The sequence below is a fragment of the Anabas testudineus genome, chromosome 8 (assembly GCF_900324465.2).
Source record: "Anabas testudineus chromosome 8, fAnaTes1.2, whole genome shotgun sequence".
Lineage (NCBI taxonomy): Eukaryota > Metazoa > Chordata > Actinopteri > Anabantiformes > Anabantidae > Anabas > Anabas testudineus.
Genome location: NC_046617.1, coordinates 1,814,969 through 1,829,227, shown reverse-complemented (window position 1 = coordinate 1,829,227; position 14,259 = coordinate 1,814,969). Strand labels below are relative to the sequence as shown.

Genomic DNA, 14,259 nt, shown 5'->3' with positions numbered 1-14,259 from the left:
CTGTCCCTGTCAGAATACAGGCTTAGATTTATGTGAGCTGTTCTTACTGCTGCAGGTAGCACAGTGTGTGTTTCGGTTTCCTTTTATGTGAGGAGACACAACAACCCTAAAATACATCGTCTCTACTGCACATACAAAAACAAGATGTGAGTTCAGTTCCAAAGATGAGATGCCACCATTCGAATGTAATAACTTTTCTCTGAAATACTACTGACATTATCTTAATTAAGTTCAGTATTGCAAGTTATTTGCTCAAAATGGCTCAATACCGCATTTTGGACTTTCCCCTTCCTGTGGCAGTTACTGTCACAGCCTGGCCTACACGTTAGTAGCCCATCATATTTAGTAGCTGTTTTGTTAATAAATGTGTGCATTCATAAATCAAAGAACAAAAAAGAACATGATCATATTTCATTTTTCCAGAAGAGTCAGAACATCAGAAGAAAAAAAAAAATCGTGGTTAAAGTAAGAAATCGAAAGGTCTTGAACAGAATTGAGCAAAACGAACACAATGGAGACCAGCGCAAGAGAGGGCGAGGGACCCTGACGTTCCCGCCCACTCCTAAAATGATTTTTTTTCCAAACATAAATGTAAATAAAAATATCTCACACAATTCCTGGAGTACAGAAGGTCAAAAAAAGAACAAGGAGAAATGTTTATAGGAGGACAGAGGAGGGGAAACATGAAAGAAAATGGTGAAACTTAGTAGCTGAGGGAGTGTGACAGAGATGCTTTCCACTCCTCCACATCTAAAATGTTCTACCAGTTCCTCTCTTCCCTCCACTCCTCCCGTCCTCCCTTCTTCTCTTCCCTTCACACTCCACACTTTTCCTTAAAGAACTGCATCAGGTGTTACAGGAGGTTTTCCGTTGTTTCAATAGTTTGACGTTGTCAACATATTTCATCAATTAGTGCAACGTTACGTCCTCAGATGTTATGTCCAAATAAAGCTTGCTGTATTGTCCAAACTAAAAATTGAACCAAACTAATAAATGACATTTATCTTGACCAATTTAAATGGCTGCAGGCTGAATACCGAATCCTAAATATAGAGTGTCTTGGTGGTTGTGAACAGAGCTCTATGGTTTCAAAGAGGTGAGAACTTCATACAGGACAACCACGTTGAGCTGTGAAGTAACCCCCACTTGAAAAAAATGGAAGCATAGACACAACAGAAGAGACTTCTCGGTGTTACTGAGTGCAGGTAAGACATTAAAAAGACTGAGTTTTCTGGCAGTGACCTTAAGTGACTTGGCGCAATCTTTCTTCTCAACAGTTCTTCCCATATTGATTTTTAGTTTTTTCTCCAAAAATACAAAAGTAATAGTGATCACCTTTTTTAACATCTTATATACAGGCTTTAAATCTATGACTCAGCTGTGTTACTGCTTTTCTTTTTTTGCTCCCATTTTTTCTAAGGGTCTTAGTTTTTCCCCTCCTTGGTCAGTTGGATCACATATGGAAGGCCATAGGTTCTTGTCCGACTTTTTTCTGCTTTTTCACCCAACCACATCCCCTGACAAAAAAACTTGCATTTAAAACCAGTCAGCGCAAACACACCTGTATTCACTTTCACTCACACACACACACATACACGCGCGCACACACACACACACACACACACACTTCAAGCACACGTGTAGCCAACAGGGAGCATCTGAGGTGTCGTGGTCAGTGCACAGGTAATAAATATTCACATTCAGAGAAGTCAGAGCTAGTTCAGGTGTGTGTGTAGGTAGAATGCCTCCTTGCTGTAGATTGACCACTACTGCTGCAACCAACTCTGATCTGACATGTTCCCAAACTCCAGGTGAGAAAGTTAAAAGAAAGACAGGGTGAAGCGTGGCTTGAATACTTAAAGCCCTCTCATCAAGTTTGGCGCTTCATGATTATGTCATCACAATAAGGCAGGAGACGAGGGTCCTTCAGGCCACAGGGCAGACCGGTAGCCACTGGAAAAGGGAGTCGCTGCCACTTAATGCAACCAGAGGACTAGGGTAAGTAAAAATCATTAGCAATAACCCGGTCTGATGACATCACTTGAGTGTTCGGTCACCGTGTGTACTTTAGGACCCCCTCTCAAGTTAATACCACTCCCCATTGGCAAACAACTGCCGCAATCACACTTCAGGAAGACAGAGAGCATGTTTTCTAACCTAAAAAAGGCAAAATGGCACTAGACCCATTTCCTCTCTAGACCAGCATCTATCTCTCTCTGCTTTGTATAAAGGAAAACACTGCCTCTTCGTCATCCTGAGCTCATTCAACCATCATCACGCAAAAAAAAACAAAACAAAAAAAAAAAAAAAAAAACAGAAAAAAATAACCAAAGCAACAAGACAATACCAAAAAAAAAAAAATACTTTTTCTTTAAAAAAATAAAAAATATTCAGGACTTTCAGCTCTTCTCTTTTTTACTTCTTATATAAAACACCAGCAAGCAAAAAAAAGTTAGGAATACTGAGGTAACTTTACCCTGAGGTAGGTTTTTTCTTTTTCATTTCTTCTCTAATCTGTTCTAATCTTGGCAAGAGCATCCCGGCATAGACCCCGCCCTTCATTATCATATGCGGGCAGGGTGTGGAGGCTCCGCCCACAGGCCTTCAGCAGATTGGGAGAGAGAACGAGGAAGCCACTCCCCCTCCATCTGATTTCATGAACTGTCTCTGAGCTCAAGGCAACGAGCTTTGGAAGACTTTGCTTTTGCTGGTCGCACTGGGCCTAAGCCAGTTACAGACCTTCATTAGTACAGACATTATAGCCCCTGATTGCAAGAAACAACTGTGACTTTAATGCAGGGATGGTCTTTAGGGCTCCAGCTCCAGGACCTTGACTATCTAGTGCTGGATGAAGACAATGAGCAGAAAGTCTCAGACACACCTTGTCTGTCTGTCATTGCAGGACTTTTTTTGTACAGGTGCAAGCAAAACCTCACACCTAACTCGCTGCCTTCAATACATTCACCCGAGGGGCCGGGCTAACTCACATATCATATATATAATATATATAAAATATGCCATTTAAGGTGCGGGTCGCGAGCCAGCTAGCATAGCTGGCTGGCTGTTTTCATAAGGTTGTTTCATAATGGTTTCATATGTGTGAGCTAAGTCACTGCAATAGAACTGCAGGACCAGCTGCGACCTCTGCTCCCTGTACTGTCTCTTGCTGCGCCTTTCCGCCTAAACATGAAAGGGGGCGCTCAGTGCCTTCCCAGTTCCTGGCTTTGTTGTAGGCTTCATTATGCTACATATCATAGGCAGGGGACTGGGAAATATACAGAAGATCCCTTTTTTTAAAAAAAAAGGCAAGACGGTCAGACGCAGCATTTCTTAGCTTTTACATGAAGATTATATATTTACAACCTCATATTTTCTTCTTTTTTCTAAACTTTCCGCTATTCGGAAAGGTCTTTAAAGAGCAGTGTTAACATCTGCGGCCCCTCTTCGAGACTCTCAATGGCTATGGGATCAAAGCTTGGTGGGCTAGCACCTGTGACTTATTCCCTTTTGCCGCTGCAGCAGTTTCCCTGCTCCCTCTCCCAGCTCCGCCTTACTGTATTCTATCAATAATTGCTCTGAATAAAACATTTCTATACATATATCTCTATGTTTAAAAAACCACCCTTAAAATATAGGACTGATTGCAGATGAGTGGAGAGGTCTGTAGAGGGTGACAGAGAGACAAACAGGCCCCTGCTAGTGTGTCGCCAGAGCTAGCAGCTGTGGATAGGTGGAAACAACAGTAAGGCTCCATCCTTACAGATCAATTATCTTGCCCGTGTTGTTTAAACCTATCTGATGCTGAATCTGTTGCAATATTTGTTGCAACAGATGAGGAAGTGGCTGCAGCCTTACCAAAGACACACTAAAAGAATGCCATCATACCCTCTCAATCCCTCCTTTCCTCTATCCATCCATCCTCAATCAGTCTGTCTTCTGGCCTGGAATCTGGTCTCAGTTCTCAAGTTTCTTTTAATCTTAATCATATTTTTTATTCATTTCGTCTTTAGATTTTATCTCTCTCTACTCTCTCTAAATGCCTGTCTTTCTCTCTGACTGTCGGGCATACTCCCTCCCTCTTTATATCTCTCCCTGTCTATCGCTGGGTCCATGTATCGCTCTCCTATGTCCGTCTGTCTATCCGTCCATGCATGTGTCTGTCTGTCTGTCCGTCAGGCCGAGGTACCCCACGGCGGAGGAGAGTGCGGGGACCCTCACTTCCTGCGTGGCTGGTGGTCTTGAGTCAGTCCCTGTGTAGGACTGCCCATTTCCGTGAAGCCCTGTGGGTGAGGGCCAGGGGCCATCCCACCTTTCTGTGGCTGTTTGACTTGGGTTAGAATGTCCCGGATCTTCCTCTGAGCCAACTGCAGAACAGAGGACAGAGAAGTGAGTTTAGAGATATCAGAGAGTAACAGAACCACAACTCTACTGATAAACTAACCCTGTGTGCCCTCAACCCACAATTAGTCACAGAAGAAAACAGTAATCATGCACAACTGACTTGATTGATTACTCTAAAGTTCCTACTGCAAATCAGCAGGGGTGTAGAAGAACACGTGATAACTGTTGACGGATAACAATAACTACATACTGTATTAGCAAGTTTCAAAGGCAAAAAACTTCTTAACTGTTAGTTAAATGTTAGTATTTGGTAGTAACAAATTAATTATCACTTCACTGATTGATGCTTAGTGCTAGCTAGACGCTAATCATCTACTGTTGAAATTGTATTTATTAATGCTAGTGGCAGCATTAAGTAGTAACTTCACAATGTAATTTCAGTTACAAAAGTATATCAACAGCCACTTGAGTACATATTGACAGTAATAAACATTCATGTTGAAATGTGGTTGTACACATCATTAGATGTGGTTTATGGTTTATGTTTTAGTTGTTTTTTGATGAAATTATTTATAACACATTATCTCATGCACCCTATTATCAATTTCTAAGTCTGTTGTGGCAAAAAGAGGAGGAGGAGGACTACCTGGCTGGCATAGAAATGTCCGTTGATCTTGACAATGACCTGGTCATTTTCATCAGGTGTCTGTTCTCTGGGGACCACCACCTCAGCTGCTGTCAGGTTCTGCAGCTCATTCACCTGGAGACACACATTTTGGTAAGGCCTGATGGCAGACTGTTGAATGTTTCATGGCAAAGAGGTGAAGGGTAGGAAGTTGAAAGCAGAGTGCTAACAGCACTTTGTATACATCATATTATATACTTTATACTTTATATTATTGATGGTCTTGCAATAGGAACAAAACTGTGCTATGCAAGAAGCAGAGACTGAAGTGTAGGGTTTAGCTCACTTACAGTTTTGCCGCCCTTTCCAATGACTCTTCCTGCAGCGGCTGCAGCCATCTTGATGTGAGTCTCCAGTTTGACCTCCTCCTTTGGCCCAAAGAAGTTCTCCTCCTTCAGTTTGCCGTAGATTCTGCCCTGAGCCTGTTGATTGAGACAAAAAGTGTAATATTCCATGTCTGTGAGTGTCCAGGCAGACTTTGTGCATACACAGTTGCCACACATATGTGGATCATGTCCATGTGTGAGTATTTGCACATCTCAACAGAGCGCACGTATTAGTCAGTCAGGGTGGGACAAGTGGTAACAATGAATCAGTCTTTAGTTTTTACCTTAAACTGAGCCTCAGGGGGGCCTGTCACTATCACCATCCTCATTTTAGAGTCTGGACTTTCAGCTGGGGCAATCTGGAAGGGAGGAGAAAAGAAGAGACGACAAATTAACAACTCAATATATTTACTAACTTGTGTTCACATGTATACAGTATCTTTTTTTGTGTTCTACTTCCCTGGTTCAAAGTGTACAATGCCTTGAAAGCGTCTAGTAAAGTACAGACCTTGATGGAGGCCCCAGCGAAGCGGCTCAGCTGTTTGATGTGTTGTCCCTTCTTTCCAATGATGGCGCCCACTGCCTGTGCTGGGATGTACACATGGACTGTCTCCTGCTCTGGAGCCTGAAAACACACAAAGCAAAGTAAATGAAATCACTTTAATACTATTGATTGGAAATTGCAAAAAGGTTTTTGTTTTTTATGCCTATTGAAGAAACCCAGAGAATGTTCCAATGAAAAAGGAAGAAGTCTTGCTCTGTGGTTTGTACTGACTTCTCATTCACATGGTGACATAATATTAGTAATATTCTTACCCCAAAGCAGCCATAGGGGGCACCACCAACAGCATTTCCAGGTGGTGGTGGCGGCATATTGGAGGAAGAAGGGAAGAGGCCGAGAGCGCCCAGATTGAGCCCAGGGATTAAGTGGGTCTGTTGCTGTAGAGAGGATTCCAGGTTAGAAGATCAAGCAGAGTTTTCGAGAGAGAATGCTGGAAGTTTACTTCTCATGTCTTCTTAAATGAACAGAAAGTTGTTTCTTTCAAGAGATTCCATGAAATAAAATTTTCCTTTTATCACACAACTTTTCTGTAATCTCTTGTGGTTGGCAATTACTGTTATTCTTCTCAGTTAATATGTAGAAAAAGAGCTCACGCAGAAAACAATATTATCAATAAATGACATGCTTTGTTAGGTGTGTGTGTTTGTGTGTGTGCGCGTGTGTGGACCTACATTCATAGCTGCGATGTCGTTCTCATAGGCCTCCCTGACCTTCTTCATTACCTCCACCTCGGCCTGACAGCAGGCTTCAATAGAGCCTTTTACTGTGATGGTTCTCTCTGGGTTGTACAGCGTCAGGTCCTGCAGGCTGTGCAGATTTTTCAAGGGGTTACTGATAAATACACCTGACCAGTGATCAGTTTATAGCTATGTTCAAAAAGTGTTGGTTTGCTTCAGAGGTTCCATGGTTCCCAAATAGAACTGGTTTGTGAACAAGAACTGAACTGGTTTTCATCAAACCTTGCATGTGTGTACTCTGTGTATGTCCTATAATATTCTTACTATCCACCAAAGCAAAATCACAAGCTTGAATCTGATCATTACAAGTGTTTTAGTTAGTGTGTCTTACGGAGAGATGGTGATCTTCGTGTCTGTGTCCTGTTCGATTTTTTTCAGATTGCGTCCCTCTTTCCCAATCAGGCGTCCAACAAAGTTGTTATGAGCCAGAATCTTCAGAGGAACCTCATCAGCACTACAAACAAAATAAAGTGCACCATTATTTCCCCGGGAATAAAGCCTTTATACAGCAAACCAAACGACATCCAGTATCATGTTGCGCTACATTATTTTAACATTGTATTAAACCTACGTCTTGGTGTCTTTAGCCTCCTGGTGCATGATGTCCAGGATCATGCGGCAAGCAGCAGAGCAGCCCTCAGGGGTTGAGTGGATGCTGATTGGCTTCTCAGCAGCACCTGCATTCTCCTTGCGGTGCACGTCAATTCTACAGTGACAGGAAATCTTATATTCAGTCGCCTTCTTTACTAGGTTTATTCAATTCAGAAGCTTTATGAAGCTCATTCAGGATCCATAGAACAATAAGATGTACTGTATGAAAACAGCTCATTCCACAAGGATCAGACATTTTCATGACAGACTCATTCTTCATTCTAGACGTTGCTAAATTCCCAAGCTTGTGCAAATCATTCTCAACACTTTCAAAATGTCTTTATCATGATCTGATACATTATTGTAATATAGTGCTGTAGCAGTGAGTCCTAAAATTCATTAAGGATTTAGCATTTTAGCACTTCACTTTTTGCAATTGTCTTGGAAAAAAATATGTGACAGTAATAATTGACACCACCATAAACACTTCCAGATCATTAAGATTACACATTAAGATGAAAGGCTTTCGTTGAAGAAAGCAACCTGCTAAATTAGTTGGAAGCTTAGTGCTGGTGATGCTGAAGCCAGGCAACCATGGCGTAGTGCGTTTGAGTATATTTATCAATGACTTAACAGTTTATTGTTTTTACTCTGCTGCACTCAGAGGTAAACGCCATACTCACTTGCTCTGCGTCTGCTTGGTGATGTTGCGGATGGTGGCTCCCTCCTTGCCAATAATGGCTCCAACGTACTGCGTGGGTACAAGTAGTCTCAGAGGGATGTCAGGGTGCGGGGGTTTGGGCGGCATCCCGGAGCTCGGGGATCCTCCGCGAGGACCACCACGAAGCCCATATCCAGGGCGCCGGCCATTGTCGGGTCCGCGCTGGCCTCCATCCAGCTCAACAGTATCATCAGGAATGTAGGAGACGTGCAAGGTGTTGTTCTCAAACTGGTATCCATTCAGCTTCTGAATTGCTCTGAGAGGAACACAGTGAGTCATTCAGAATCATCACAGTAATGATCTTCATTATTATCAACAGTGGAAGTAATGTTACTAAGAGAACAGAGGTAAACACTCTGAATGGAATAGTTTGTTCCTAATTATTATGACACAGTAGAACTTAACCAAGTAATGTCCTTGAGAACAATTCTGAGGTTGTGTTTCCTACTGCACCACACTGCACTGGCAAGCGTTGTATTTATGTCACTATCTTTATCCAATGGTTGAAGTTACTTTGACAAACAAGATTCTTTACATAAAACACACAGCCAGCAAATTATGTCTGTATGTAGTGAACTTTGATTTTAAAATGCTTTTAGCGTGTTTTAAATAGCAGTTCACTTAAATGGCCACTAGATGTCACAGGTGGAATACAGAACGCACAAGTTGCTGCGTGCTTACTATGGTTTTACTTTGATAATAGTAATTCAGATTAATTTCTCCAGTACAAGAATCTACATTTACTGTAACACTTAGAAATGCACAAATCACTTCTAACACACTTTCAGATATTCTGTAAAATATTAAATAAAGACCAAGAATACTGAGGATTAGACAAAAGACAAAGCTTTAGGGAAAATGGAATGAAAGGAAGAGATGGAGGTACTTACTGCCTGGCATGTTCCCGGGATGCATATGTGACATTAACCACTGCGGTCTCACTGTCTGTATTCACTGACAGAAACAAAGACACAACATTATTTTGCCTTGGTCTAAAACACTGGGGGGACATATCTGTGGTAGCTCTGTTGGCAATGACTGAAAATCACTAAATCCAATGGCAGTGGTAACAGGCAGCACTATTTGTAATAAATGTTGTAAATGAGGCATTTACTGTACATGACAGAAGCAAATGAACCAGACACCAGACAAGATCTTACCTTGTTCACAGTTCTCTACAGTGCCACACTGGGCCAACAGACCATCCAGCACCTGAGACAGACAGAGGACAAAAGGGGATATAAGAGAGAAATAACACCGCCAGTTAATGAGGAAAATCTGAGAAAAAAAAAAAAACAGCCACCGAGTCAATACAAATACATATTTGCAATTTATAGGGCTAGGGTTTGTAAATTTTGTAGAAATAGAAAGATATAGAGATTTACATATAGACATATTTGATTTATTAATGGGGAAAGCGAAAGGACAAAGCACACCGCTGGGACTGTACTCACACAGGTCACACATATAATGCTAAACCACGAGATCCAAAGAGAAGCTGCAGTTGTTCCACCCCGCAGGGTTCATATTTGTCCAGCTTGTTAGAATGATGTTTAAGAATGAGGCAACTAAGGGCTAAAAACTCTCTGAGCAGACACATTATCAAGTGATTTTCTTACTGTGAAATGTGAGAATAGGTCACGACTGGATCAGTGATCATATGATTAATCACATGTAGACAGAGCAGGAACAGCCAATCAGAGATGAGTATCTAACCTACGTCTAATAATCTATTGTTCTTTTTTTCTTTTTCTTTTTTTAAATCTTGAGATTTTATTCAGCACTTTTGTTCTACAGTCTACATGTCATTCGTTTTTACTTTTAAGTTTATTTCGTATGTGTGAACACTAAGACAAATATTGCTGGGCCTCCCCAGCATCAGCTGGATAGTGTAGTGGTAAGATAAATGTAAATGTATGTGATACAGTAAAAGAACAAGTTATGTTCTATATGTTTTAAGCATTTTGAAGGTACAGCTATAGCTCTTTTTGTTGGGTCCAGTTTCCATGGTTACAGGTGTTCTCATGAAACAGGCTGTTTTGTTTGTCCACAGTGTCCATACCCTCAGAAGCTGGATTCACTCCGTTTTTTTGTCTTTTTTTGCTGTTATTTGTTTTCTTGTCTTGTAAAATCATTTAGTTGATAAGTTTTATCTGTAATGTGTGCAAGGATGCACTTTGAACACATGGTGCAAACACCGTGAAACACTAAAACGAATGTGTTGTTCTGTTATTTCAGGTTTGTGTTTCTCTTCAGAATCAACACATTATAATAACTTGTTATTATTGTTATTTTTATTATTATTAATGTTTGTTAATCTACAGGAGTCCTGACACTCAACGTGTGAATGACACATTTCAGTGGGGTTTGCAGAGAGATGTCGCCCTCGTGTGGAAACAGATGACATGATCAGTGCAGCAGAGAAAGGGAGACGGGATCGGGCACATAATGTGGCAAAAAGTGTAAAGCACTTTTTGGGATTTCATGGTCTTCTGCATTAATCTGTCATAAAATGTTACCTGATCTTCTAGAATATTAACAAATATAATGTGCCAAAAGTAATACCACAAAAGATTCAGATCTTTCATGTCTCTATTAAGAACACCCATAAAAAAAACTCACAGTGCAAGTGAACCCTTTGGAATCAAATGTTGCTGTTGTGCATAAGTTAAGAAAGTTTGTTTGAAGGTGTGGACTAGACTTTTTGACTTTGCTCTGCACAAGAAGAATAATGTTACATGAACCATGCTTAAAAGAGTAGAGTCTTTTTTGTGTCATTACTTTAGGCACATATTTGTTAATAGTCTTGACTTAGATAAAGATCAGATCACATTTTATAAAATAATGTTGCAGAAAACCTGTGAATTCTAAAAGGTTCACATACCTTTTCATGCCACTGTATCTGAATCACACACACACACACACACACAAAGCCACTCCCATACACACACACACACACAAAGCCACTCCCATAGGCAGTGTGCCACACCCTAACACACACACACACACACCACAATTATGGACGGTATTAATCCTCCAGTATATCTCCTGTATTCAATGCTGTTTGATGAATCAACCGATTATAGAGAAGAGATTTGTTTTGTTAGGAGCATGAGGGCTTAGTATTTTTAATAAACAATATTTTTATGTGTTTTGACTGAAATTTATTCAGCCCTGTATAGAAACTAAACGAATAATAATAGAATAATATAAAATACTATACAAATGCATTATTTTTTAGATTATTTTTTTTCTAAATGAAATCCACAAGTATATAATACTAGACTTAACAAAAACAGTGTTAAGTAATAACCTAATAGTGACACACTGAATAAATAAATTACATTACATACATACATATATTACATACATCTGAACAACTGTGCATGTTAACATAATTCCAGACTTGATAATATAAATGTCCTCTGTTGTCCTCTTAATTTAATTGTAAATCTAAAGTTAGTTCAACTTGGAACAAATAAGTTTCCCTGCTTAGATTCAACAGTTATTTTTAATGTTGTTTTATGCATTCTAAAAATGTAATTCTAAGTCAGCTAACAGAAATTAGGAAGATAATAATTTTTCTCAGCTGTTGTAATCAGTTTGTACCAAAATAAATACAAAGGCAACATTAACAAATTATCAGTGACCACAGGTATAGGGACTGAATTTAACACTAATCATGATTACTGATGAAAAATATAATTATTTTTTTATTATTATGACACAATGTAATATATATTAAAAGCAGAAAAACTGTCTGCTATTTTTGTTAATTAAAAAACCTCCTCCAACTCACTATTTCAGGTAGAAATAACAACAACTTGTTTATGTATAAAGAAAAATAAATACTAGACATTTTACTTTGGATTAACCATAATGTACATATTTATATTACCTATATATAACTATAATGCATAATAAATTGATAGTGTTAAATAGTTAAATAGACCTGTCATCACAAAACAGAGACCAGGTGGTATATATTTATTTGCAGACATCCACATGTGTCATGTCACAGAGTTTGAACCCATCTTTATTATGTTTTTTCTGTCTAAAAAAAATGCCTAATTGTACCATCTTGAAAATGACATCTAGCTGAATTTATGTGGATAGAATTCAGGTCTTACTTTTAATTTATTTACATTTTCCATTTGATTTTTGTCAATGGTTTTAGGTCACTATTAGGTTATTACTGTGCAGTTGCCTTTAGTGTCACCACTCAGGCTGCTTAACTGCTACTTTAACTAGTTACTTTATTGGTGGTGGTTGATAGAATTGTATGCAGCTGAAAAGGAATACCTCCAGACACTTACAGGGCTGAACTAAGTAGGCTACATCCAACTGTGTTTTTTAGTGTAAAAACAGCATCTCTATATTTAGTTACAGTTAATACACCCTGTAAAAAGTCACAAGAATTAAAGCTCATTGGCCTTTGTTGTTTTAATGGGACTACCTTATTTATGACATGCGTGAGGTATCTGTAATGAAAAGTAATAATGAAGAGGCATAGTGCATAAACTGCCTTTCTGTGTTACATTGTAAATATGGATAGGCAACATTAGCTTTATTGTGTAGGCCCCACTTTTGATAGCAAATCTATGTCCTTAGTTGGTGTGTTCACAAATTCAAATTAATTTTAAGTGTCCAGGTTTTCAGTCACTCAGCTGTTAGTTACTGACACGTCTCTTCATTCAATAGGAATTCTATTCACATGAATTCAGATTTTCAGCTATATTTAAACTAAAATATTTCAGCCATAAGTCCAGTATCTGGTGTCCATCTACAATGTTGTCTACTGTACAGGGCTGCTAAGAATCACTAGTACATATATTTGTTACTTCTAGACTAGACTATTGTCCAGAATAGAGTTTAAAACACTTCTCCTCACATATAAAGCACTTAATAATTAATCATATCTTAAAGACCTCATAGTTCCATATCTTCCAAGCAGAACTCTACGTTCTTAGACTGCAGGTTTACTTGTGGTTCCTAGAGTTTCCAAATGTAGAATGGGAGGCAGAGCCTTTAGATATCAAGCTCCACTCCTGTGAAACCAGCTCCTAGTTCACGTACTAGAGGCAGACACCCTTTTCTTTTTTATAAAGTTAGTTATATATAGCTAGAGATGGCTCGGGTTACTCTGGACCATCTCTTAGTTATGCTGCTATAGATTATATAGTCTTCTCTGTCCTATAGTTTTCTGCAGGTATCCTCGGCTTTGGAGATGTACATTTCCAGAGTGAAGTTACTGGTTCAACCAACCTGCTCGATGTTTTTGCTGCTTATTGTCGTTTTTAGTTCCCTGCTGTTCTTTTCTCTCTCCTCTTTCCGTTTTAACCCAACTGGTTCCAGCCTGAGCCTGGTTCTGCTGCTGGAGGTTTCTTCCTCTAAAGGGAGTTTTTCCTCTTCACTGTCACCTAGTGTTTGCTCAAGTGGGATTGTTGGGTTTTCTTTATAATTCTTATACAGTTATAATTTGTTGTTAAACCTTAAGCGTGCCTTGAGATCACATCTGTTGTGATTTGGCGCTTTACATATGAAACTGAATTGAAAGTCACATGCTGTAGATTTTTGTTGATTCATAGACATTCAACTAATGCCACGCACTAAAAAAGGTTGGGATAGATGCAAACTAAGACTGCAGTGTAGAAAATATTCAACTAACAATGTTCTAAATTATTCGAAAATTATCAGGTTAATCTGTAACAGGCGGTTTTAGAGGTATAAGAGCATTTATCAAAGGCTCAGTCTTTATGTGGAATGATGAGCTGTGGCTCAGACTTTGTCAGAGAATTGTCAGTCAAATTAAAAAAAAAAAAAAATCTCAACACAGGATTTAATTTAGGTCTTTCATCACCTACAGAACACAATACTGTGGAAAAATTCAGACACTCCAGGGGAAATCCTCGGAGAGAAAATGTCACAGTCGAATGCGCATGATCTCAAACCCTCAGGTGGCGCTGCATGAGGAACTGTAATGCTAACATGATAAATATAGACACGTGCACTCATGAATACTTTTTTTTGTCAGATAAATTAAGGTTGTAGAGAATTAACAAATCATAGATTTGTTTTGTTTTAGATTTCAACATTTTAGAAAAAGTACAATGATGTAACAAGTTGCTGCTAGGTTTACATCAACATATAACCACAGTTATTACTACATGATGCAGAACGGGGATGGCCAACCATGGTCCTCAAGAGCCACTGTCTTGCTTGTTTTCTAACCATCTGTTTTTCCTACACCTTGCTGATTACCCTGATCAGGTGTGTCCACCAAAAAAGAAGCTTAT

General features: G+C 39.3%; 1 protein-coding gene across 1 annotated transcript in view; it reads right to left on the bottom strand.

The window, feature by feature from the left end:
* Positions 1-2,404: 2,404 nt before the first annotated feature.
* Positions 2,405-14,259, bottom strand: part of igf2bp1 (insulin-like growth factor 2 mRNA binding protein 1) — a 46,883-nt gene continuing 35,028 nt past the window's right edge. Inside the window, exons 4-15 of the mRNA XM_026373661.1 lie at positions 9,124-9,175; positions 8,854-8,917; positions 7,926-8,219; positions 7,223-7,357; positions 6,983-7,105; positions 6,586-6,721; positions 6,169-6,291; positions 5,861-5,977; positions 5,637-5,711; positions 5,317-5,448; positions 4,988-5,101; positions 2,405-4,364 (exon numbers count right to left, since the gene is read on the bottom strand). Of these exons, the coding sequence (XP_026229446.1) occupies positions 4,215-4,364; positions 4,988-5,101; positions 5,317-5,448; positions 5,637-5,711; positions 5,861-5,977; positions 6,169-6,291; positions 6,586-6,721; positions 6,983-7,105; positions 7,223-7,357; positions 7,926-8,219; positions 8,854-8,917; positions 9,124-9,175 (1,515 nt within the window). The 3' untranslated portion in view covers positions 2,405-4,214. The remainder of the gene's footprint in view (positions 4,365-4,987; positions 5,102-5,316; positions 5,449-5,636; positions 5,712-5,860; positions 5,978-6,168; positions 6,292-6,585; positions 6,722-6,982; positions 7,106-7,222; positions 7,358-7,925; positions 8,220-8,853; positions 8,918-9,123; positions 9,176-14,259) is intronic.